General features: G+C 35.0%; 1 protein-coding gene across 1 annotated transcript in view; it reads right to left on the bottom strand.

The window, feature by feature from the left end:
- LOC121391974 (carcinoembryonic antigen-related cell adhesion molecule 5-like) overlaps nt 1–26,513 on the bottom strand; it is a 32,829-nt gene extending 6,316 nt beyond the window's left edge. Inside the window, exons 1-5 of the mRNA XM_041523407.1 lie at nt 26,484–26,513; nt 25,546–25,975; nt 13,499–13,756; nt 12,499–12,786; nt 4,192–4,479 (exon numbers count right to left, since the gene is read on the bottom strand). Coding sequence (XP_041379341.1) covers nt 4,192–4,479; nt 12,499–12,786; nt 13,499–13,756; nt 25,546–25,975; nt 26,484–26,513 — 1,294 coding nt within the window. The remainder of the gene's footprint in view (nt 1–4,191; nt 4,480–12,498; nt 12,787–13,498; nt 13,757–25,545; nt 25,976–26,483) is intronic.
- Nucleotides 26,514–26,839: the final 326 nt, after the last annotated feature.

The following is a 26,839-nucleotide window of genomic DNA, read 5'->3' as shown; positions in this document are numbered from 1 at the left end:
GAAGTGAATGTATAATAACCACATAACAGTGTTCTACTTCTAACAGTGAAGTGAATGTATAATAACCTCATAACACTACTACTTCTAACAGTGAAGTGAATGTATAATAACCTCATAACAGTGTTCTACTTCTAACAGTGAAGTGAATGTATAATAACCTCATAACACTACTACTTCTAACAGTGAAGTGAATGTATAATAACCTCATAACAGTGTACTACTTCTAACAGTGAAGTGAATGTATAATAACCTCATAACACTGTACTGCTTCTAACAGTGAAGTGAATGTATAATAACCTCATAACAGTGTTCTACTTCTAACAGTGAAGTGAATGTATAATAACCACATAACAGTGTACTGCTTCTAACAGTGAAGTGAATGTATAATAACCACATAACAGTGCTCTACTTCCAACAGTGAAGTGAATTGGCTATAACTTAATTCTACTTACAGTGTATAATAACCTCATAACACTACTGCTTCTAACAGTGAAGTGAATTAGCTATAACTTAATTCTACTTACAGTAAAATTTCAACATTGTATAATAACCTCATAACAGTGTACTACTTCTAACAGTGAAGTGAATCAGCTATAACTTAATTCTACTTACAGTACACATTGAGCTGCACTAGCTGGTCTGGACTCATACAGTAAACTTTCAACATTGTATAATAACCTCATAACAGTGTACTACTGTAGAATACTTTATTTTCGCGAGATCAAATTTTCGCGATTTAATGAAAATCAATAAAATCAATAAAAAAAACGAAGTAAAGATGTCAATAATTTTGTTTTAAAAACAGCTTTTTAGTGTTAGTATTGTTTTATTATCATGTATGTACTTATCATGTATGTACTTATCATTGTGTTCTTGATTTAAAGTTTTAAAGTTTTAAACAGCTTTTGTGTTTTGTGATTTGTTCCGTGACAGTTGTATAGTTGAATGAGACTACATATTTTTTATCTTTTTTGTCGGCCTTTATTTTCAAGTGGAATATATTTTCACGAATTTCATTCACACGCGAAAAACCCGAAATAAATTCCACGCGAAAATAAATTATTCTACAGTACTTCTAACAGTGAAGTGAATTAGCTATAACTTAATTCTACTTACAGTACACATTGAGCTGCACTGTGTTAGACTCAGGTCTCGATTGTCCATCTCTGTCTGTGAAGAGATTCCCAGCTGTACACTTGTACTCGTCTCCATTACTACTACATACTAACATATTACATACTAATATACTACAAACTAAAATAGTGTTACTCACAGTACACATTGAGCTGCACTGTGTTAGACTCGGGTCTCGATTGTCCGTCTCTGTCTGTGAAGTTATTCCCAGCTGTACACTTGTACTCGTCTCCATTACTACTACATACTAACATATTACATACTAATATACTAGACACTATAATAGTGTTACTTACAGTACACATTGAGCTGCACTGTGTTAGACTCAGGTCTCGATTGTCCGTCTCTGTGAAGTTATTCCCAGCTGTACACTTGTACTCGTCTCCATTACTACTACATACTAACATATTACATACTAATATACTAGATACTAAAATATTGTTACGTACAGTACACATTGAGCTGCACTGTCTTAGACTCAGGTCTGGATTGTCCGTCTCTGTCTGTGAAGTTATTCCCAGCTGTACACTTGTACTCGTCTCCATTACTACTACATACTAACATATTACATACTAATATACTAGAGACTAAAATAGTGATACTTACAGTACCCATTGAGCTGCACTGTGTTAGACACAGGTCTCGATTGTCCGTCTCTGTCTGTGAAGAGATTCCCAGCTGTACACTTGTACTCGTCTCCGTTGTCTTCCTTTGATGGTGTGAAACGTGTAGTTGAATCCTGTGTGTTCTATAGTATTGTTATTTCTCATCAAGTGAAAGGTAGCCTCTGGGTATCCTTGGTCTCCTCTAGTAAAAAAACAAATCAGTGAACCTGCCCTGTCTTCAAGCCATGGATGTGATGAATTCGAAGACAAATTCGGTGTGCCAGGAGGATCTGAATTATAAAAAAACTCATCTGACTATATTTAAGTATCTAAATTAAAAGTTATTGCAACTCATGATTTAGACAGCGAGAAACAAAACGAGTAACTGAGTAATATATAACTGTCACCCGACCCCTTGTTTTGGCATTTTCCGACGCCTGTAATACACTTATTTGCGTATATTGTAAAAGTAAGTGAACGTTGATGTATTTTGCAGATGGCAGAATGTAACTAACCAATAAAACACTGAATGCCGAATAACACTCAGTAGTTTTTGTTCACAAAAATTATTTTAATAATTTTTATCATTTTAAATAAGAAAAATATTAAAAGCAACTAATGCAAATCAGGAACATGCTCAAGGCAGGCACTCTATTTTAATTTTAATGCACAATTTTTCTAACATACGTTGTTATGTTTTCAGGAATATCAAAGTCGATCTCCTATAACATTATTATGTTTAAGATTGTGTGATATTAATAAAAAATAATCTTATTATATGAATTAACTTTTTGTGACAAAATGTTCTCGTTCCAATCAGTGCACCACAACGGACAAAAGCCATGGCATGGCTTTTCTCTGACTGTGGTAAAAATGCATATAACACATCTGGTGAGGTACATGATACGCCTGTCAAGAGTTTGACTGAAAACCTAGATATTAATGAATATTTTTACAGATATATATGATTCAATTCGAACTATGTGAAACTTTTGCAATGGGATTAATGAACAGTTGGTTTTAGCCCAAACTACTGATGATACTGAATCCATTGGAGAAGATGCCATCTGATTATGAAGTTATTGTTCTTTAGTATAAAGGGACAATGGAAATTTGTTTTAGGCATTTCTTCAAAGTCTAAACAAGATTTTTCCTATGATGTTCAGAAGTGTAGACAAATTATTTGCTTTATCTGTATCACTGTGACCTAGTAATTGTATGTGACAAAACTTTGACCGCCATACCAAGTTGTTCCTACATGCAAAGATTTGAAATGGTCCTTGCGTGCATCTGTATGCAAGATATGGTCGGCCAAGAAAAAACGTCAAAGACATACATACAGATTTTATTACGACTCCCATGGGTTAATAGTCAATTTTCTGGAAAAGTGGAATAGCTGATTGCTCAGTACTGGATAACATAAAGAGGGGTCATAGGAAACATATCATATCCTTACGTTGCTACTTCCCATCAGTCATTACTTATTGATATATAATGACTGTGTGAACTAAAGTATGTAAACTCATGTACATATAAATTATAATAAGTTAATTTTCTATTTCTCTTTTCTCTGCGGCGGCATCACAAAGTTACCAACATTTGGGAATCAACACGAGAATGGTATTGACTGAAACCGGAATTGACATTATTTTAGTCCCAGATATTGTTATGTTTGGTATGATCAATAAACGAAAACAGTAACTTTGTAAATTGGTTGATTATCAACATTATCTTTTGTATGAAAGTACAGAAAAAAAATATTAAATATCAAGGGATTTAAAAATATATTGCGAAACAAGTTTGAAAAAAGAAAGCCTTTTTTATAAAAAAATTGCAATTACAAATTTTTTAATTACCAAATTGAAACACCAGGACTTAAAAAAGGCGTTCAAGATTCCAGCTGTACACTTGTACTCGTCTCCATTACTACTACATACTAACATATTACATACTAATATACTACAAACTAAAATAGTGTTACTCACAGTACACATTGAGCTGCACTGTGTTAGACTCGGGTCTCGATTGTCCGTCTCTGTCTGTGAAGTTATTCCCAGCTGTACACTTGTACTCGTCTCCATTACTACTACATACTAACATATTACATACTAATATACTAGACACTATAATAGTGTTACTTACAGTACACATTGAGCTGCACTGTGTTAGACTCAGGTCTCGATTGTCCGTCTCTGTGAAGTTATTCCCAGCTGTACACTTGTACTCGTCTCCATTACTACTACATACTAACATATTACATACTAATATACTAGATACTAAAATATTGTTACGTACAGTACACATTGAGCTGCACTGTCTTAGACTCAGGTCTGGATTGTCCGTCTCTGTCTGTGAAGTTATTCCCAGCTGTACACTTGTACTCGTCTCCATTACTACTACATACTAACATATTACATACTAATATACTAGAGACTAAAATAGTGATACTTACAGTACACATTGAGCTGCACTGTGTTAGACACAGGTCTCGATTGTCCGTCTCTGTCTGTGAAGAGATTCCCAGCTGTACACTTGTACTCGTCTCCGTTGTCTTCCTTTGATGGTGTGAACGTGTAGTTGAATCCTGTGTGTTCTATAGTATTGTTATTTCTCATCAAGTGAAAGGTAGCCTCTGGGTATCCTTGGTCTCCTCTAGGTAAAAAACAAATCAGTGAACCTGCCCTGTCTTCAAGCCATGGATGTGATGAATTCGAAGACAAATTCGGTGTGCCAGGAGGATCTGAATTATAAAAAAACTCATCTGACTATATTTAAGTATCTAAATTAAAAGTTATTGCAACTCATGATTTAGACAGCGAGAAACAAAGAGTAACTGAGTAATATATAACTGTCACCCGACCCCTTGTTGCTTGGCATTTTCCGACGCCTGTAATACACTTATTTTGCGTATATTGTAAAAGTAAGTGAACGTTGATGTATTTTGCAGATGGCAGAATGTAACTAACCAATAAAACACTGAATGCCGAATAACACTCAGTAGTTTTGTTCACAAAATTATTTTAATAATTTTTATCATTTTAAATAAGAAAAATAATTAAAAAGCACTAATGCAAATCAGGAACATGCTCAAGGCAGGCCTCTATTTTAATTTTAATGCACAATTTTCTAACATACCGTTGTTATGTTTTCAGGAATATCAAAGTCGATCTCCTATAATACATTATTATGTTTAAAGATTGTGTGATATTAATAAAAAATAATCTTATTATATGAATTAACTTTTTGTGACAAAATGTTCTCGTTCCAATCAGTGCACCACAACTGGACAAAAGCCATGGCATGTGCTTTTCTGACTGTGGTAAAATGCATATAACATCTGGTGAGGTACATGATACGCCTGTCAAGAGTTTGACTGAAAACCATAGATATTAATGAATATGTTACAGATATATATGATTCAATTCGAATTATGTGAAACTTTTGCAATGGGATTAATGAACAGTTTGTTTTAGACCAACTACTGATGATACTGAATCCATTGGAGAAGATGCCATCTGATTAATGAAGTTATTGTTCTTTATTACAAAGGGAAATTTTGTTTAGCATTTTCTTCAAAGTCTAAACAAGATTTTCCTATGATGTTCAGAATGTAGACAAATTATTTGCTTTATCTGTATCACTGTGACCTAGTAATTGTATGTGACACACCGCCATACCAAGTTGTTCCTACATGCAAGATTTGATGGTCCTGCGTGCATCTGTATGCAAGATATGGTCTGGACAAGAAAAAACGTCAACAGACATACATACAGATTTTATTACGACTCCCATGGGTTAATAGTCAATTTCTGGAAAAGTGGAATAGCTGATTGCTCAGTACTGGATAACATAAGAGGGGTCATATGAAACATATCATTACGTTGCTACTTCCATAGTCATTACTTATTGATATATAATGACTGTGTGAACTAAAGTATGTAAACTCATGTACATATAAATTATAATAATTAATTTTCTATTTCTCTTTTCTCTGCAGGCGGCATCACAAAGTTAACCACATTTGGGAATCAACACGAGAATGGATATTGACTGAAACAGGAATTGACATTATTTTTAGTCAAGATATTGTTATGTTTGGTATGATCAATAACGAAAACAGTAACTTTGTAAATTGGTTGATTATCAACATTATCTGTTGTATGAAAGTACAGAAAAAAAATATTAAATATCAAGGGATTTAAAAATATATTGCGAAACAAGTTTGAAAAAGAAAGACTTTTTTATAAAAAAATTGCAATTACAAAGTTTTTAATTACCAATTGACACCATGACTTAAAGGCGTTCAATCACGGATTTAGTGGGCCTTATTTCTCTAAATATGGATTATAAATGGAAATCACATTCATTTGGAATACCAAACCTCGTTATTGTATGATCCATAACATTTTACTTGAACTATGATCGAGGGAATTCCATGACACACTTTATTTTTAAAATTTGGAAGTCTTCGTGTGAAAAGTCATAAAAATATGGCAAAACAGACTCGTAGTGATGAGACTGTATATACGACAACCGTATAATATATTTTAGAATTTTATATAAACAACCGCCATATATAGAGACTTGGCAAAGGAGGGCCGGCTATATAATAAAATAATAATAAAAAATTATTATTTCATGACGAAAAAATAACTGCGAATATGCTGAAATAAAATAATAAACAGTCGGAACATGAACTCACCATTTATTATTATTATTATTATTATTATCTGGCGCGTGTGCATGGAATTTAGCAGTCTAGACGGTTATAAAGCTATAGTGCTTGATTCAAAACGTACAACATGTTTTCCAGCGTCACAAATGTGGCATACGACCAGCCAGTCATTTTTCGTTAAACATTTGCATTCGGTTTAATGTACAGCGTAAAAAAAACAAAACAAGAAAAAGAAAAACTAAAAAACCCCAAACAAACAAAAACAACAACAAACAAAACAGTATAGGGGCCTACTGTAGCATGTTTTGCCGTCCAAAGGTTGGCTTAATTATTACTTAACCCAGTTGAATCCAGTTCTACGTGCAGGGACAAGTACAGCCTGCTGTTTGTGCGTGTGTGCATGTACATTAATTTCATTTTTATAGACACCCCCCCCCCCCCCCCCCCCCCCGATAAAACACCGCCCCCGCCACCCAAAAAGGTAGTGGTATGCTAATAATAATAATAGTAATAAGTTACTGGTATAAAAAAAAATATTTTGAGTTTTATTGCCCCTTGCAATTTTGCGCATTTGAAATATGACTAAATACAGCAAAATAACCTTTTAGTCATATTTATTTGCAGTAAAATTAACTTTTTTTAAAAATTGCAATCGGAGAAAAATTATTAAGTTCAAGCCCTGTTGTTAGTTTGTGTACTGTCCGAAGTTAGTTTCTCTTTCAGTTAATCTACCTCAACAGCTGATAATTTGTAATTGTTATATTTATTTATTTATTTATTTATTATAAATTTGTTAGTACTGCATGTAGGGGCAATATTACGCTATTCGAAGATTCATATACCCCCCCGTCTCTCCTGTTCAGAAAATGCACTGTACGCACTATACTTAGTATGCATTCCTTCTATTCCAGATGGTTCGGTAATATGGATCAATCTAATACTTATTTATTGTCTACATACATTTTTGCTGTGAATATAGCCAGCCCTCATTAACGGAGGCTATATACACGGCCGTCGTATATATAGTCACATCGTATATAAACACCGTCTAGTTCAGAGTATTCTTTCAAAATGTAACAATTCCTATCCCAAGTCAGCTGTTATGGCATATTTTGCATAAAATGAATTTGACAACGTGAAAAATGAAGGTGTTTGTGATCCAGATGTCTAGAGTTGTTTTGCGTACGACTAACGATATATTTACCTATAGATGCAAAGGTCTAACTAGTCGGGATTGTCGACGTTTAACATGCTTCTGTTACTAAAATAAATTAATGTATAAGCTTATTATCATTCAGTACATGTTTTTATTAATTTTTAATAACTTATTTTTATTGTTATTTTTTTCTATTTACCCTACGTCGCAGAAGACGGTAAAGCGTTCTTGTTACACGAGCTTGGCCAGTCGTTTTGACACTGCGGTTGTTCGGGGATGCCCGTCACGTGACTCAAAATAATACGTCACACCTCTGCTTTGCCGTTATTTTTCTCTCAATTATGAACCGTTGACATAATTCAATTATTTTTATAAAATAATAATAAGTGGAATATACTGGTTATGTAGATGGTTTAATAAAGTACTTTTAAGTACAAATCAAACGTATATATTGTCATATAATACTTTGTTGGGTCAATAATTAGGTCAACCATCCATGACAGAGCGCCTTTAATCTCTTTAATTGAAACTTGTTTCCTAACAATAGCTTACTTCGAATTCCAGGTCTTTTCGTTTTGTACTAGTATAGATTTAAATTCCCCCATGTATTTATTTATTTATTTATTTAATTTGTTTATTTATTTTGTTTGTTTGTTTGTTTGTTTGGTTTTTTGGGTTTTTTATTTATCAATTTATTATGATGTGTTTTAACCATTATATTTTCTTTCTTTTTCTATATATTTCCCAGTCCTTTCCATTCTATGAGTCATAGCAATTTGTTTTGTTTTTTTGCCAATCTTTAATTTATACAGAAACATTACAAATGCTTTTAAATGTATTAAAGTGTTATATATGACTGTATAACATTATTATACCACCAATTAGATATATGTACTTGTATATAAATTATATCACTTTGATGTAAGGCCAACCTTGAAATGGTCAGAATGGACTGGGGAAAATAAATTGAAAAAAAGAAAAAAAAAGGTATTTCCCATGTAATCACCTATTTTGAGGTACCAATTGTAAAATATTATAGTGTGCTGTGAGCCGTTGCATTAAAAAACAAAACATCAACATGCCATGAAACAAAACAAGACTTGCATACATCATTTACATAATAACAACAAATGTAACTACAGTGACTTGTTAAGTCTGACATTCCTTCCCACTAAGATGTACCCAGGATAACCAAGTCTTTGCTGACAATCACAGACTCGCAATGAAGGAAGGAAATGGTTTATTTAACAACACACTCAACACATTTTATTTACGGTTATATGGCATTAGACATAATGGTTAAGGACCACACAGATATTGAGGGAGGAAACCCACTGTCGCTACTTCATGGGCTACTCTTTTTGATTAGCAGCAGGGATCTTTTATATGCACCATCTCATAGACAGAATAGCACATACCACAACCTTTGATGTACCAGTCGTGGTGCACTGGCTGGAGACTTGCAATGATGTCCTTCTCTGTTGGTGACACAAAGAAAACCGCAATACACTTTTAAAACTTTGAAACCAGTTCTACAATGTTGTTTCTTAAATTTTGGACCATGCAGTTAACACTTTTACAGCAACACACTGACAAACCGAGAAATCAAGTTTCACACCCTTGTGTGATTTTTCAACTGTTACTTGGCTTTATTTTAACTGTTTATCCCTACTAAAGTCTCAAATGTCTCTTAAACATTTCTCCTCCTCTGCTTGATGAAAGTTATTATTTGGACCAATAGCATTTGGTAAACTGGACTTGATCTAGCAAACATAGCATAATATGGTAGAATACCGTTGTTTTATTCTGGGCTATGACAATTTTAGGAAATTCAATATCCCACTGTTTTTCAGTTTCTGCAGTTTTTACTAATGATTTTTTAAAATTCTATGAGCACGTTCCACAGGATTAGCTTGTCGTCTGTACACAGACCTGTGTGTAACTAGTTTTAACATTCAATTCTTTGAGAAAGCTCTTTAATTCTGAAGACATAAACAGTGAGCCATTGTCCATATGCAAGTATTTGGGAGGACTGAAAATTGAGAACATGTGATTCAGTATTTGACTGCAAAATATTGAAGAAATGAAATAGAGTTCATTTTTATTAATGATTATCAATCTTTGTAGTGTTACTGATCTGTTGGTGTACCACAGATTTAGATGAAATATTGATGTCAGTAATATGATTCAATAAATCAATTTTGGCAACATTCAAAATCATCTGAGCCATAAATGTTTGGTACACAAGAACAAAATTCTAGTATGGTGTGAGACCACATAATTGTATAGCCTAGAGTTATTTTTTCTTAATTTCCCTGGTCAGCATTCGTGTTATCCACGTAGGCGTTATTGAATTACAATACTTTTGCTGTGTCACAAGGTCAGTTCTATTAGAAACATTCTATTTGAATTTTGCGCTTATTGAACATCGAACCCCCTAACACAAATCTATCAACAGCATAGTGGAATGGACAAAAGCTTTCTCCATATATATATGAGTATTTACCTAGAGGCTTTTTCTGATTGACACAAGCATGCATACTGTCAGATCAGCAGCCATGTAATTTCAAAAATATGGGTTGGAGAACATATGATGAGAAATCCTGGCTGAGGCAGGAAAAGTACCCAAGCAATTCCTGGGCCGAAATAAATGTCCAGTTGTGGGTGTTACAGATTGTTAGTAGTGCTCAAATGCCTTTATCCTACTCAGATTTAAATACAGAGATAGGTACTATTTTGACAAGTGCCTGCCTATGGGTTGTAAGATAAATTGTTCGATCTTCTACATTCATTCAATATGGGCTGTAGAACAAAAACTACCAGAAGCACATCTGTTGCATTGCATTGATGATTTCCTTTGTGGTGGGGTGGATACAATGCAATGTAAATGAACCTTGAACACGTTCATCCATATTTGCTCTGATCTTGGGTTGCCAGTTGTGGAGGAAAACACTGTCAATCCAAGTAACAACTTAGTATTGTTAGGTCTAGAAATTGATACTGTTGAAATGCAGGTAAGGGTTCCATTAGAAAAAAATCAAAGAAGTCAAAACTATTATTCATAGATTTATGCATAAACAAAAGGCCTGTTTAAAAGAAATGTAATCATTGATTAATTTCATCAACAGAGCAATAAATTAATCCCAATGTCCCAAGCATTTACATGGAGGTTAATTGATGCAACATGCAAAGTACAGAAACCTCATTATAAAATTAGATTGAACAAGGATATTGAAAGTGATTTAGTAATAGCCTCTATTAGAAACATACTTATCTGCCCTTGATTTGTATGTGTGCTAAGTGGCCCAAACATGCACTAAATTACTTCCGGCGCGTTCACGCTGCAGTCGCTTCCAACAAAGGCTCTTTGTTGCTATTGAATCGTGAAGTAGTCGTCGACTTGTTCTTTTATTTTTTGACGTTAATAAAGTTTCCTATTTCTATTATTGTTTGTCAGATTGTGTGCAATCTCCTTCTCTTACAGAAAAGAAAATGTACAATACATACGACCACGTATATATATATATATATATATATGTGTGTGTATATATTTTATATATATATATATACATATATATACATATACACACACACACAAACACACACACACACACACACACACACACACACACACACACACACATATATATATATATATACATGTATATCAATTATCAGTATTAGAGGGCAATCAACATAAATATACATCACACAGTCCAGTGTCATTGTCAGGCAATGTGTAATGGACACAATTTTACACGTATATGTACAATGCACTATATATATAATCACCAGCAAATAATACCTATCTAGTCGAAAAGTACCATGATAACAACGTTTAGCTCACATAATTGCCAGGATGGATCCTTGAAATAGTCTGTGATGTAGGAAGATGCTAATGATTTGAGAATTGTCAATTTTCATAGAACAATGAATATGCATTGATCAAGGCTAGTCCGGCCAGTCTGTCTTCTCACATGGTGTTTCGTAAATAGGTTTTGACATGCCGTAGTCGAAAGAAAGCCCCCCAAAATAATACAAAAGTAATTAATGTTTGCCATTGTTATGGCACTGTATACCACTTTTCTAGATCCAGTAGCAGCAACGATGGTTTATATACATGTATGTGTGTGTGTGTGTTCCCTCCTTCCTACGCCATTGGAATAGGTACATAGATAAAACCTTTTTTAATGTGCATGTTCGTCTGGTTTATGTTTTTGGTTGTGTGTGTGGTGTGGGCTTCTTTTGTACGCTGTTGTTTATTTGGGAGGCAGATTTGTTGTTGTTACTTGGGTTTTCTTCGGCGGGGGGGTTAAAATTGTTGCAGGGGTTTTATTCTTAGAATATAAGGGTTTTTTGGCCTGCCACTTATGCTTATAATCACCTATCTTAAATAATTGGCATGCAAGACTAACATAGATATGTTTATACAAATATTTTAAAGTAAATAAAACAAGTACTGTTACTAGGTAGATGTTTTTAGGTTAAATTAAATATTTAGTTGTTATTACAGCAAAATGTACAGATTATAATGCATTGTATATACATGTAGGCCTAATTAATTTGCAGCAAACGAAATATTTAGTCAAACAAACACGTGTGCAGAAAATTGTGTAGAAAAAGTCTAGACTGGCTAGTGGTGTTTTTAGGGAAGGGGTCGGGTAATGAGTCCCCAGAGATAGCATTTTAAAAACCCAAACAAACCATAATATAGCATGTGGGGAAGGGACTGTTCTGATCGGAATATTACATATAGTCCGTCCCATCCTCCTACAAAAAATTTTTCCGGTGAGATGCACTATAAATATATTACATTTCAAATGCCATAAATATATTGTATCTGGAAATGTAGTTTATTTGTTTTACTGTTGTTCTTTCCTGTTGAATCGTTCTAACATAATCTGACACAGTAAGTTTGATCTACTTACAGTAAATGGTCAATCTCCTGGATACAATCTCAGTGTATCCTCCATACTGCCAGGATGGGGTACACATACATGTTTTGTTATTCTCAGTTCTGTTGGCTGTAAATGATATTGTACAGGTTCTGGTTTCTCCTCTGTCAGTGTTAGAACAAGACGTAGACTCTCCAGGACAGGACCAAGTCAGATTTGGTTTCGGGTTTCCACCTGTTGTAGAACAGTGCAGTGTTATGTTGTCACCCTCAAACACAGGGAACACTGTTCCTGAAATAACTGGAGCTTCACTTGGTGGATCTGAAACATTAAGCTTACTTCTGTATTGAGAATAGAAATATTAATTTTATTTCAGTGTTTTGCAACACACACTACATAATATATATATACAGTATAAATTTTGGTCTCTCAAAATTAGTGATTTAAATCTTACTTTTCAGGTACTTAAACAAATTTTTTACAATAAATTAAAATGTTTATAATATAATTATTGAATAAACATGTAGTACACTTTACAACTAATAAAAATTATAGCAATCATAAAACTGCTTTATTCTTTGGCAAATTCATGTAAATATATCAATTTCAGTATTATGACCAATTTTAATCAATTCCAGGAGTGGACCTATGAGGGTAATGTAATTTAATTGGATGGGATTGAGGAGTTGGCTGGGGAATGACTACATTTGAGATTATTAACTGAATGGAAACAGGGTGTCAGGAATCAGAGATTTAAAAACGTTTACATGTAAAATAAAAATTCCCAGTGGGAGTAGTATAGGCAGGTGGGATATGGGTAATAAACTATTAACTGAGGTTGCTCTAGTAGTTGAATTATTTAAGAAACTACAGGTAGCTATGGTTTTAATATATTTTAAAATTCAGCTTCACTCCATCACCAGAAAGTCAACAATCAAGGGTTTGCGGGGACTACTTCTATGCAGAGCTGTGTACATTGTATACTGTGTAATATCTAACTTATACAACAGTTTATGTCAACTGTAATACTCACAGAAAACTGTCAGATTGAAGTGTTTACTTTTCGATTTTGGTATAAAAGTATTGTTCGCTGTACACGTGTATACTCCTGCCCAGGTCCTGTTGATGTGTGTCAGTGTTAACAGAGAGCTTGATGAGATTTGTTGAGTTCCCAGTGTCCAGGAGTAGTCACATGGTGGATTACAGTCAGCAGAACAGTTCACAGTCAGATCCCGTCCTTCTGTGATGTAACCAGGTGGTGGAGGATTGAATGTGACAGAGTCTGGACCATCTACATAAAAATCAAATCGTCATGCATTAACCTTCACACGCACTAGAACCAGTAATAGCTGAAAGGCAATCAAATGTGAAATAATTAGATACTTTAGTACTATGCGTATTATGGCAAATCTGTATCATGCTATATCTAGATATAGATTTTCTGTATAATATTATCTTTTATACTACTTAAACAAACTCATCAGTAGTGTATGGTATGGGTCTGAAACAATTAGAATATTTGATACAGGCCCGTAGCCAGCATTTCCAGTGGGAGGGTTCGAACAAATATTTGCTGGGATCTTTTTGGATATGAAGCAACCTGAAGGCACTTCGAGTTTGTATGGCGGAACAAGGGCATGCAACAACAGAAAATTAAAAATCTCTGAATGCCTAAAACACACATAGAACATAACTCTTTTTATTTTAAAATAATGATTTTCGACTATTTTGTACACTGTACTTTATTAAAAAAAAAAAAAAATCTTTTTTAAGATAATAAAATTCTAGCACACAACAGGAGTTAAGGGTATTATTGACCCGAAGTATCTGTTAAATATTTTTGGCAATTGCTTATTATAACCTAAGTAACAGAAAAGGTACGTGTAACTCAGAACTATGATCAGTTCATTTAATAATGAACATATGTATGAAAAACGAAAGACATTCCCTTCTTAAAAAATATTTCATCACAAATCACAGCCAACACATGCATGCAGCCCCTGTTAAGAGTACATGTGTAGTCCTCAAACGTTTTCAGTAAAAGGTATTTTTGGAGTTCCTTAAAAAAGGCACAAGAGAATAAATAATGATATTCATCGCCAATATCATTAGAGTTACAAAGTGTGCATAATAAATTTTCTACAGGGGTGTTGTTCCATCGTGCTATTTCAATCGGAAGGTAGTGATTCGATGGTCTAAATTTAAGTATGGTGATCCACAGTTTTTTTGGCATTATGGTGAGGTATTTTTCTAGTGTTATGTTTTTCTTTAAAAATTAAGTACGTTTTCCCTCTAGACGAAGATGTAATATTATTGGCCATGCTATCAATATAGCAGAAAGTACAATTAAACAATTTTGCTACATGTAGGTTCCTTGGTTTTGATTTTGCCACATTAGTTAGAAATTCTCAACGATGTACACTGCAGCTTTGATAATTAAGTGGAGTGCTAAATGATGAATACAAGCAAATATTGTTTGATGGGAGAGTTGCAAAAGTTACAATCAAGTATTTGTGCAATAGTAAAAAAAGAAAGAAGCAAAGTGGATGTCAACTTCTGCGGGAGGGTTCAGATGACACCCCCCCCCCCCCCAGGACCCCCCTAAATACTGGCCTTTGATACAAGTTAAGTTTTATTCTAATGTTTATTTTAGAAATGTTAGTCCATGATTAAAAGCAGAAAAGTTTGAAAAAAGCAGTCACAGCTATAAGGAAGGTATTTATTTCCAATAAAACTGACGATATCTCAGTCTACTATCCAGTATCAAATTAAAACAAAATAAAAACTTTAAAAATTATATATACACATTTGCTTACTTAATTATAACGTCTTCGTGGTGTATTTTTAATAACTGGAAGAGTAAAAGGATACATACATTTACAAATGCATTAAAACAAAATGGAGGATGGCGCAATTTCCATACGTGTACGTATAAGTAGACGTGTACGGAGATGCATACATTGAATATACTCAACGTATTTGCAAAGAATGTGATTTATTGCGGATTACGTATTGGGAATTACGTAGGACCATAGGTAAAAACATAATATTATAGGAAACGTTTTCTAAGATATGGTCCAATGCCTAAAATCATGAAATAAATAAATTACTCAGTGTAAACATCCAGACAAAAGTTCTTACTGTGTGTTCCGGCTGTAACCAGTACCAACGCTACACGAAGAAACCCGACGCCCCTATGCTACCAATTGAAACATGTAGCGGGTTTCCACTCTAAGACTGTATGTCGGAATTATCAAATGTTTGACATTCAATTAAGGATTGTCTCGTATTTATTTTATGTCCATCAGAGTATGAACAAAAACAAAAACAAAACAACAACAACAAAAAAACATTCACCCGGAAACTTATGTGAGAACGTAAAAGAAATAACAGACACTCCTTATAATTAAAGTTTAACCATACTTGCTAATAATAGAAACTTGAAGAAAATTCTCTTCTTAACCATTTAAGCAGTTTTAGACTATTATTATTTTAGACTGTGATAATAATATGATTGACAAATCTCAAGCAGACTTCAGACCAGATTATTCTACTGCTGATCATATTTATTTCACTGCAAGCTCGATCTTGTGCAAAAATATGTCTGGAAGAAAAAAGGTCCATTTTATTGTCTTTTTGTAGATTTTTTTAAAGCTTTTGATAATGTTAATCATATATTTCTTTTAAAAAGTCTTGCTGAAGTTGGAATATGTGGTAAATATTTCATCAATGTATACTAAACTAAGTGCTTGTGTAAGAACCCGACAATGATGCATATTGAGTCCACAAATGTTCATTATTTTTATAAATAGGCTTGTAAAAACTATGGAAGAAAGTGTTGTGGACAAGGAGTTTTTATTTCAAATGACTGTAAATCAATATATGCTCTTATGTTTGCTGATGATGTATCAACTGTTTCTGACAATCCTTTACAGCTACAGAAGAAAATTAGTGCATTAGAAGTGTTTTGTAATACTACAGGTATGGCTGTGAATTTAAGAAAGACCAAGGTTATTGCTTTTAGAAATGGAGGTCCTCTAAAGAATTATGAAAAATGTTGGGTTTTTTAATGGAAATAGTATTGAGGTTGTCTCATATTATAGATATTTAGGTACTATGTTTACACCAAAACTAATATGGACTAAAACCCAAACTTGTCTTGCAGCCCCTTACCGATATAACTTATACAAACTTATAAGTGAAGTATACTTGACTTATATGCCACTTATAAGTTACCTATATATTGGTATAAGTGAAGTATCAGTGTGTATAAGTATAAGTGAAAAGAATGGTTAACTGATACATCACTGATACCCCACATATAGTTCACCTATAAGTGGTTTATCAGTGGTATAAGTGAACTGGAGTTAAATATTTTTCTTGTTGTTTCTATAAGTGAAATATAAGTGAAATATTAGTTTGAAGATAGTCCTTTTGCAAAGGAAATGATGTGTTCCAAATGAACGGGGAAAAACTAAGTCCAAAACATTTTCATGGTTATTTTTTTAAAATTCATAACTTCTCACAGGATTTATCAAATTCATTGGGAACAGTGGCTAAACAACCAAACATACATGTGACATATTTATATAATATTTACAAAAAAATAAAAAAAATAAAAAAATATTGATATGACTAAAACAGGATCATCTTGTAATTATCCCATACTACCTCCTCACTTCCAATAGACCTCCCCGACACACCACCTGTTACAATAAAGATCTGTAAAAAAAATAGCTGTATTATTGTAATACACACATATATACATGTATGGCAGTTGCTGTTGTTTTTTTGTGGGTTTTTTTTATTTACCAGATTGTGTGAAGATACATGTAGGCACCAAAACGAAATTATAATTAATTGATATAACAGATTGTGCCCCCCCCCCCCCCCTTACTTCCTTTCAGGTATCATCACCTTTGGTCTACTATTATTTATTAAGACTGATTTTTTTTTTAATCTGAATTTTCATACACTTAATAATAATAATTAAAAGCAATTGTTTGTTTATTGTTTTTTTTGTTTTTTTAAATCACAAGGAAGAAAAATAAAGTAAGTTGGTGTATCATTCCCATCCCTGGTCGTCACAAATCCAATTATAGAAAGTGCAATCCGTAGGCAAGATTTTTAGGGGGGGGGGGGGGGGGGGGGGGGTGGAGGGGTGTTCTTCGTGATGGGTCTAAGCGCAGCCAAAAATAAAATTCACCTTAACATAACGTTATCTAAATTTGACAGAAAAATATGACTTTTGCAGCCACAAGGTAAAAAAACCATGCGGCAATTTGGTGATATTCCTTGTAAAGATTTATTTAAGATATTTGGTTCTATGGTAACGCCAAGTTTATGTTATGGTTCAGAAGTATGGGGTACTAATTACTGTAAAATTATTGAAGATGTTCAGGTTAAAATGTGCAAATGGTTTTTAAAATTAGGGAAAAGCACCAGTACTATTATGGCTTTAGGTGAATGTGGTAGAGCTTCTTTACAGCTTATTTACACTGCTAGATATATACTCTGTCAAAAAGAAACGCATAGGCGAAATATTCATGGAATTATCACTTTAATACAAAGTGGCATAATTTCATTATTTATGATCCTATCACAGTCAAATCTGACATGAGTATGTGACAATGTTCTTGCTATGGACTGACGGCAGTGGAGGCGTTTTCGTCACCAAACAGCGTCAAACGAGGGTGCTGAAATCAGTACCTTGTGTGGCCACAAGCAGCAGCAATCACTGCGCGACATCTCCTTGGCATAGACTGAATGAGTCTCTGAATCCGGGCACATGGAATCCTAGCCCATTCTTCCTGCAGTGCATCTGACAGTTGTGGAAGCATCTGAGGCTTCGAGTTTCTTGTTCGCAACACACATGCGATATTGGACATTTGCAGGGCTTGCCCTGTTGTTCATCAAAGTCGCAAATTGCGAAAAATAATTAAAATTGGCAAAATATTTTTCACTTTGGCGAAAAAAATGGAGAACGTTTTTTAATGTCAATTTTCAGTCACCAAACATGCTTCAACCAATTTTGTTCAACCGATATGCCTCGCGGTATGAATAAGTGCCATTTGCATGTCCGGGTGACCAGTCTACTAATTAATAGTGAACTGCCTCACGGAAAGCTACAAAATGCGATCAAATAATATGAAATACTGTTCAAAACATGTTGCATTGTTTTATTACTAGCTACAAGGTTTACTTTTTATTTGTCATGTTTCTAGCGTTTTGTATCAGATAATGTTGTAAAATCTAGGTCACATGGTTGAGTTCATTTTACTGAAGAGGGTGTGTTGATGAGGATTACATATTGTTTCTCACATATATACAATCATTATTAGTTAAAACTTTAAGATTAAATTTTAAATATATTCAATGGGGAAATGATAATTTATTGATGCCGTCTAGTGATATAATATTAGCACTGACATGATACATCCCTCCGCCCCTAGCAGAGAAATATACAAAAGTCTTGGATCATGTTGCAATGAATTTATGAAACTGAAAGAGTTTTTTTCCAGTTGTAAAAGTCTGAAAGACAGTCACACACCTGTGTTTTGAGAACAATAACATATAATGACATTTTCTTTGTCTTTGTTCTGGATGACTGGCTATAATCTTGAGTTGGATACCAAAACAATTGTAAACAGTATTCAGTATAAAACAAACATAGCCTATACATTAGGGGAAGGGGAGTTACGTACTTTAAAAAAACAAAAACATGAAAGACCAACTATCTCATTTGTATTCATAAAATAAAATACCGCCAGTGTGGCTACTTTGTTTGTAAATTGTTTTTCTTCTATAAACATGAATTTATTATCAAAGAGATTAAAGATTCAGGCCCATAGCAAATAGCCTATATATATATATATATAGTAATATATTTGTTATCACTATTGGACATAAAGTGCTCAACACAATGTTAGTGGAGCAGGTACACTAAATTTTTAGTATTCACTAATAACTCATTACTCGGACTAATGAGTTATTAGTGAATACTAAAAATTTAGTATATATATATATATATATATATATATATATATATGGCCCATTGGGTCTGTGGAATTGGTACGGTATTGGAGGGTTGGGGATGTATGCAGAGCCTCAAGTGGGGTGGCACAGGTTACATTTTTTATCTTTATATAGAGCAGAACAAAAACATTGGCTACTGAACCCACTACATTTTCTCATTAGTAGAACATACCACGACCTTTGCTATACCAGTTGTGGTGCAACATGTAAATGAGAAATAGCCCAATGGGGCACCGACTTGGATCGATCCTAGACCTACTACGCATCCGACCAAGTGTTTTACCACTGGGCTATGGCCCGTCCTAGACATCAGGGGCCATTCAAATATTACGTAACGCTAGAGGGATTGTGTGGGTGCAGGCCCGTATGCAGAAATGTATATGGGGTGCGTAATCGACGGCCCTTTGGGCCAGAGTTGCTAGTGGGGTCCGGAGGCATGCCCCCCGAAATTTTGTAAATCTAGAATGCAGAAGGTGCATTTTCTTGCATTCTGGGAAGTAAATTTGAAATGTTTCTTTGTCTCAAAATATGTCAAATATATTTTTTACACATCCACGGACAGACCTCGGCAGACTATAGGGGGTGCGTACGCACCCCTCACCCACCCACCCTGCGTACGGGCCTGGGGTGTATGTCCAAATGTTTTGTAGCATTACAGGTGATGGGTGAGTGTACTGAACAGCGTTACGTAAAACACTATTTTTTTTTTTTCTAAAATATTTTTTTTATTTTGTTTCATAAATGCTATGTCACGGCAACACTGTTTAAACTTTAATGTATTAACGTAGGTAGTAATAGCTAGTTAAAAACACAAAACAATGATTACAAATCGATTTGAAATACGTGTGCAAGTAAACTCAGCTTAAAACGTATGTCCCAAACATCTGATTGTCACTCTGTAGGCAGTGTGCAGATTTGTTTCAATAAACTTCATCAATGGGCAACTGAAAATGGCTTTAGATTCTCAAAGGCAAAAATGGTTTGTATGCATATCTGCCAGAAATGAGGTCTCCACTTAGATCCACAGTTGTTTTTGGACAAAAATCCAATTCCAAATTCTGGGGGTTATATTTGATAGGAAGCTATCTTTTGTGCCCCACCTTAAATATGTTAAAAAGAAGGGCTTAAAAGCTCTCAATTAACATCAGTACATACATATATAGGTAAACAAAACAAAACTCACAGGTTTGGGAGAAAATCATGGTTTTATTTGGAAATGGAATACACAAATGCATTCCCTGCATTCAATGATTGCACACAATGAATTTAAACACAAAATAATAACCATATATTCATATACAAACTATACTATTATTAATACAAAACTACAACTACATACATGTAATTCTTAAACACAGGTATAAAGGGTGGGACAGTGGGAGAAAAGTAAAATTCGCTTTTAATAATTAACGTCTATGCTCAATGAAAAATCAAATTAAAATGGCTCTGCTTGAAACCTGCAGAGGTTTTCAAACCAAACTTCCATCCGATTGGTCGGGGCATCCCAAGCAATCCATTGATTGGCGAAACCCAGCATCTGATCTCATGAGGGAATCCCCAATTATTTCTCTCTTGCGTCAATATAAAATATGATACAGCCTCATTAATTTGTTTCTTTGCCATAATAACTACGAGCAGACATAACATCATTAAAAAAAATTCCCCTTTACTTTTAAAAAGTTTCCCCAATGCAATGCATATGCTACGCGCACTGTCATTGGTCAGTCGACATTGGCTGATTTGCACAGCTGGCTAAAAATATACAAATAAGGAAACCTAGCTGAGGAGTCACAGCCAGAACGGCCTATGCCCAGTTGATCGATGAGCCAAACATCACTGTAACTTAGTGTAAGTGGTCTTTCTTTCACAGCACGCATAAGTGCAGGCTTAATTCCTGCTATTAATAACATTTTATACACAACAGACACATGTAGTTGTAAATAATAAACTCTATTCTGATTCATACATATATCAACTATCATTTATAATGACATACAGATAAGTTTACTTTAAACATCATCACTATTAATATGCAATACATACATATATATCATAATGGTCAAACAATACAATTGATAAACTACAATATACTATACAAACTACTTTCTTGGGACTTGGGGGATGATTCAGCAGCTACTATAATTATTGTATTATACCAGGTCAGGGAGCTACCCATTAGGCGGGAGCTTCATGGGGTGGTGAACTCCTTTATGATGTTAAGAACAAAACCGACTCCCTGTCGACTTTAGGGAGCTACCCATTAGGCGGGAGCTTCATGGGGTGGTATTGTCCTTGATGACACCAGATAATTCACCGACTCCCTGTTGAGCAGTATAGTGTACGAGTAGTAAGGCTGATAACTGAGGATGCATTGTAAACACATTCAGCGGGAGCTTCATGGGCTGCATCCATGTACATTGTAATTACTGCCCATTTGGCAGGAGCTTTATGGGCATTACTATTTGTGAAATATCTATGTTTAAGAAGTTACATATTTATCCATAGAATTAATATCTATGTTATCTTATACAGACCACTTGAGGCGAAAGATGCCCAAATGAAGGAGAACTTGAAAATGTCTGCTGAATTCCCCCCAAGTTATAGTTATAGGAAATATGTGACATACCTACATGTATAACTTTATAACAGTTATGTAGAGTCGGTGCATTGTGGTTTATAAATTTGTCAATTTAATGCAATGTTCAGTTTTTAGTAATTTGGTGTGACTTACAGCTTAGTCTGTACGTAGGTCCACCTAGTCCTGAATCACTTAAGACTATATCCTTGACATGGAGTATTGCGCCTGTTTGAGTACATCAACGGGAGTTCTGATGTATCGTTGATAACAGTCAGAAGACCATCGACCTAAGGTTTTGATCAAGTGGTCCTCCACTCTGGCTTTAGCAGCCGAGGTTGCCGCACCAATCTGAAAAGAATGGCCACTGTATCCAGATGAATCTATTCCTAGGAACTGGAACACCTCATTTAAATATCCCAAAAATATACTTCTAGAGAGAGCTTCTCCTGTTGTTGTGATAAACAGTGGGTCTGTAGATCTGTTATGGAATGGTAAAAGTGATCGCACCTTGTGATAAGTTTTAAAGGCCTGATAAGGACAGGTCACTCCCTTGTTTTGGAACACTTGCACAGTCACACCCTTTCTACATGGGTCTGTTTTTGATCTCTTAAGACTAACCAACACACTACTGCTCTCATGATGAAACTGTAGATCTTCCACACACAGGTTAGTTGTAGGGTCAAAAGAAGAATTTCCTGTTGTAGTAAATTCCCCACATCTCAAGAACCCATAGAAGGCTAATGTGAACACTGCACGCAACAATGAACAGGTGTAGTTGTCAAACAAAGTTGGAGTTAATGCTCGACACATTTGTTCCAGTATTTTTCTTGTGATCGGAAGTCTTAACTGAGATGGTTTCCCCTGTAATTTCTTTACTGCCTGTAATGTTGCTGTAAGACGTGCTAGCGGAAGTCCTTCTTTTAAGAAAGGGTTGTGTCCCTTCCACATATAATGATACCTAATGCCGCAGAGATACATTTTTATTGTGCTTATTTGTAATTTTAGATTTGTGAAGCAGTGTGCTACATAATAAATTAAAATATCTTCTGATATCGGTGGCATAAGTGTTTGGTTCCATGTAATACCATTTAACAGTTGAAATCGTTTGAAACTTTCAAAACCTGTCTTGTATGCATCCCTGGTTTTAGGTGCTACTGAGTTCTCCCACAACATGTGAACAGTTTCCCTTAGGGTAACATTACCACTGAGGGTGGAGGGCATGGGTGCGGGTGTCTCTCTGCTCTGGGTGCTGCATGAAGGAATCTGGATATCTGTGAACGAGACAAGAAATCAGCTAGGGTATTCTGTTTACCGGGAACATGTTTTGCATAGACACAAAAATTGTTTTGCATAGAACACAGAGTAAGTCTACACATCAGTCGCATAATCACTGGTGATTTAGATCGGCCTTTATTGATGATATGTACTGTTCCAATGTTATCAGAATAAAAGAGTACTTTCTTTTTCTCCCAGAATTTGCTCCAGAGAATAACTGCCACCACTATAGGATAGAGTTCCATGAATGACATGGATGCTGCTTTATTCCCTGCGAGCACCGTCTTTAACTCAGCTGTCCACATTGATGAAAACCACTTTTCCTTAAAATATCCACCAAAGCCTATAGTGGAAAATGCATCAGTGTACAACTCAATGTCTACGGCTTGTGTACAGTGACGGTCATAAAACATGGATATACCATTCCAATGCTCTAAGAATTCTTTCCACATGGTGATATCCCTCTGACATTCCTTATTTAAATGTACATGGTGGTGCAGTTTAGTAACTTGAGTCGAGAGCCCAATTAGATATGACACAAATGATCTTCCTGGCAAAATTATTCTTGAAGCAAAATTCAAATGTCCTAAGAGTTGTAATAATTCTCGTTTAGTACAACTACGTTTACCTACGATGGTATTCAAAAATGTCATAATTCTACAAATTTTCTCCTGAGGTAAACGAGCTTCCATTTTGTTTGTATCCAGTATTATTCCTAGATATTCAAGAACAGTAACAGGACCTTCTGTCTTGTGTTTGGCTAGAGGAATATTAAGACGATGAGATATTGTGGTCAGTAGTGCCATGGTTCTCTCCCATTCCCCGTTTGGTCTGTCAATAGTTAGAAAATCATCTAATAAATGAAATATTACTTCTATTCCATAGTTGTTATTGGCAATCCAACATATAGCCTGTGATAGTTTGTCGAATAAAGCTGGACTAGAATGACATCCAAATGCTAACCTGTGGTAAAAGTAAAACCAGCCCTTCCATCTAATCCCAAATAGGTGCCACTGGTCTTTTCTAATGGGAAGTAATTTAAATGCATCACTAATGTCCGTTTTGCATAGCAAAGAATTCCTTCCAAAGTTTTGAATAACTTTTATAGCATCATCTACTTTAACATATGAAAGTGAACATAGTTCTTTGTCAATTGTTTCATTAATGCTGATATGGAACGGGTTGTCATGAGGAGCAGACAGATCTACAATTAGCCTTTTCTTATTTGTGTACTTTCCAGTTGCCACTCCAATTGGACTAACCCGAAATACATTGAATGGAGGAGAATCGAATGGACCTAAAAGAAAACCTTTACTACATTCTTTTGATATTAGGTCACTTACAATATCTGGTTGTTGTGTGGCAGTCAAAAGATTTTTACACTCTAATACACACATAGGAAAGCGAGAAACTAATGTGTCAAATCCATGTTTACAGCCATTGCACAGTTGTGTAACAAATTCTTTGTTGGGATGATGTTGTAACTCATATTGCAATCTGTCGACATTGATAGGGCTTGAAACAGATGGCAGTCAATCTGACTTTGCTAGACAAGTGGCTGCACTGTGGGTAGCTTTTGTCACCTTACATTTTGAACACATGTGTAGAAATGGGCATTCATGACGTGTACATTTCCCTTCATTAAAGTTATTGCACACTTCTTTCCCATTCACTGAAATCCTTGTTCTACCTTGTTTGTCTCTACTCTTTGTTGAATTTGCTGTTCCTATTCATGCCCATGTAGCTACTGTATTGAATGCCAGAATTTAGTCTGTCACACTGTTTGGTAGCATGCATTACACTAGAGCAAAGTTCACAGGTTCTTGCCCTTCTTCCTGCTGTTACCAACCCATACAATCTCATGTCCATCAGTGACCAGTCTACTTTTGTATTATTTTGTCTCAAGGCTTCAGCACATTTAGCCGAAAAAAGTTTATGGTAGTCATAGAATGCATTCCCATGGCTATTGTGTATGTTAATTATGATACCTTCATACAAATCCATTTCCTTTTGGCGTTGGAGAAAGGCATCACACATAATTCGTTTATATTTTCCGAATGCAGTGAGATATTCTGAAAGGGACAGAGTATCGGATAATCGTCGATCAGCTATTCTATTGTGTAAGTTTCCTGTTTTGGGGCTTTCCAACTCGTATCCCGGAATTAACAGCATACATAAGTTTACATCCTTACCTTCGATAATCAGCCGCCTCAGGCTTGGTGATACTATGTCCATATGTGGCAAGAGGTCTGGGGGAACCCCATATGTTTTGTTTGTCCCACTTTCTGCCAGACTGTTCAGCGCTGACTGCAAGTTATGATTCCCAGCCACGAGAGCTGATCCACTTGCTGCTTCTGGTGTTCTGCCATTTACAGCTGTTTGTAACTGTTGAATCTGCTGTTGAAGTGACAACATTGTCTGTAAAATCAGAGGTGCTGCCATGTTGTTCAAGTCACTTGGCTGAAGCACACTTCTCTCAGGCTCTCTCTGTGTAGACGGTGGTATAGTATCTTCATGTACTGGAACACATTCCACCTCCTGTTGAGAATCTATCTCTGTTGGAATACTTCTTTCAACATCATCTTCTGGTGTCCCTGGCACATTACACTCTTTGTTTCGGTTCTGCTGGAAGAGTTTCCTCAATGTAATTTTTGAAAGTCCAACTGGTATTCTAATTCCTAGCTTTTCCAATTCATGTTTTTAATGTCCAGTAGTCCAGTTTTCAGGATTGCACGAATCATAGGGTTTTTTGGATCTAGAACACGTTCTTTTGATTGCCCTATCCATGTTAAAATTGGCAAGATTTTGAAATTTTAAAGTTCTCAGAATTAACAAAATACTGTAATCAGAGAGTTGTGAATGTCTTGATCTACAGTAGCTACAAGAACAATGCAACAACAATAGCCTGGCACTAGCTCCCAGGGACCAGAAGATCATGTGACTAGATTAGCCAATGAACTTGCACCGTAAGCTTACAAGCATGCATACTTGACCTCTATCTCTGGATGAGCACCTAGTTGGGTTGCCTGCAGCTCCTAGCAGTCTATTTTTACCTCTAGCACAAGTAACAGTGTACATGGGCTTGCCTGTAGATATACATGTGAATACATGTAACTGGGCTTGTACTGACCATAGGTGTAGCAAGCAGTTGGCCATGCATCATGCTTGTATAAAACTGGTTTATATTTTATATAAACCCTGAATTTTATCATATAATATCTTACATTTTCAGTGCAATCAAAGTATGTGATATTTTTCCGATCACATACTTCAAGAATTTGATAACTTTGCAAATTAGATGTAAATTAGTCGAGGTCTCGGCACTAGGTTTATTGACATTTAAGCAAACGTATTTGGGTGACACTCCATGACTGACGTATGCATTCATAGTCATCAAATAAAAACATTTCAATGGCAGTTTGACACTGAAACTGTCCAGCGTTCAGAAAACAAAAAACGTTAGGCATAACTTTATTTTGATGTAAG

Source organism: Gigantopelta aegis, unplaced genomic scaffold (assembly GCF_016097555.1).
Source record: "Gigantopelta aegis isolate Gae_Host unplaced genomic scaffold, Gae_host_genome ctg3200_pilon_pilon:::debris, whole genome shotgun sequence".
NCBI lineage: Eukaryota > Metazoa > Mollusca > Gastropoda > Neomphalida > Peltospiridae > Gigantopelta > Gigantopelta aegis.
This window is presented reverse-complemented; position numbering and strand designations above follow the sequence as displayed.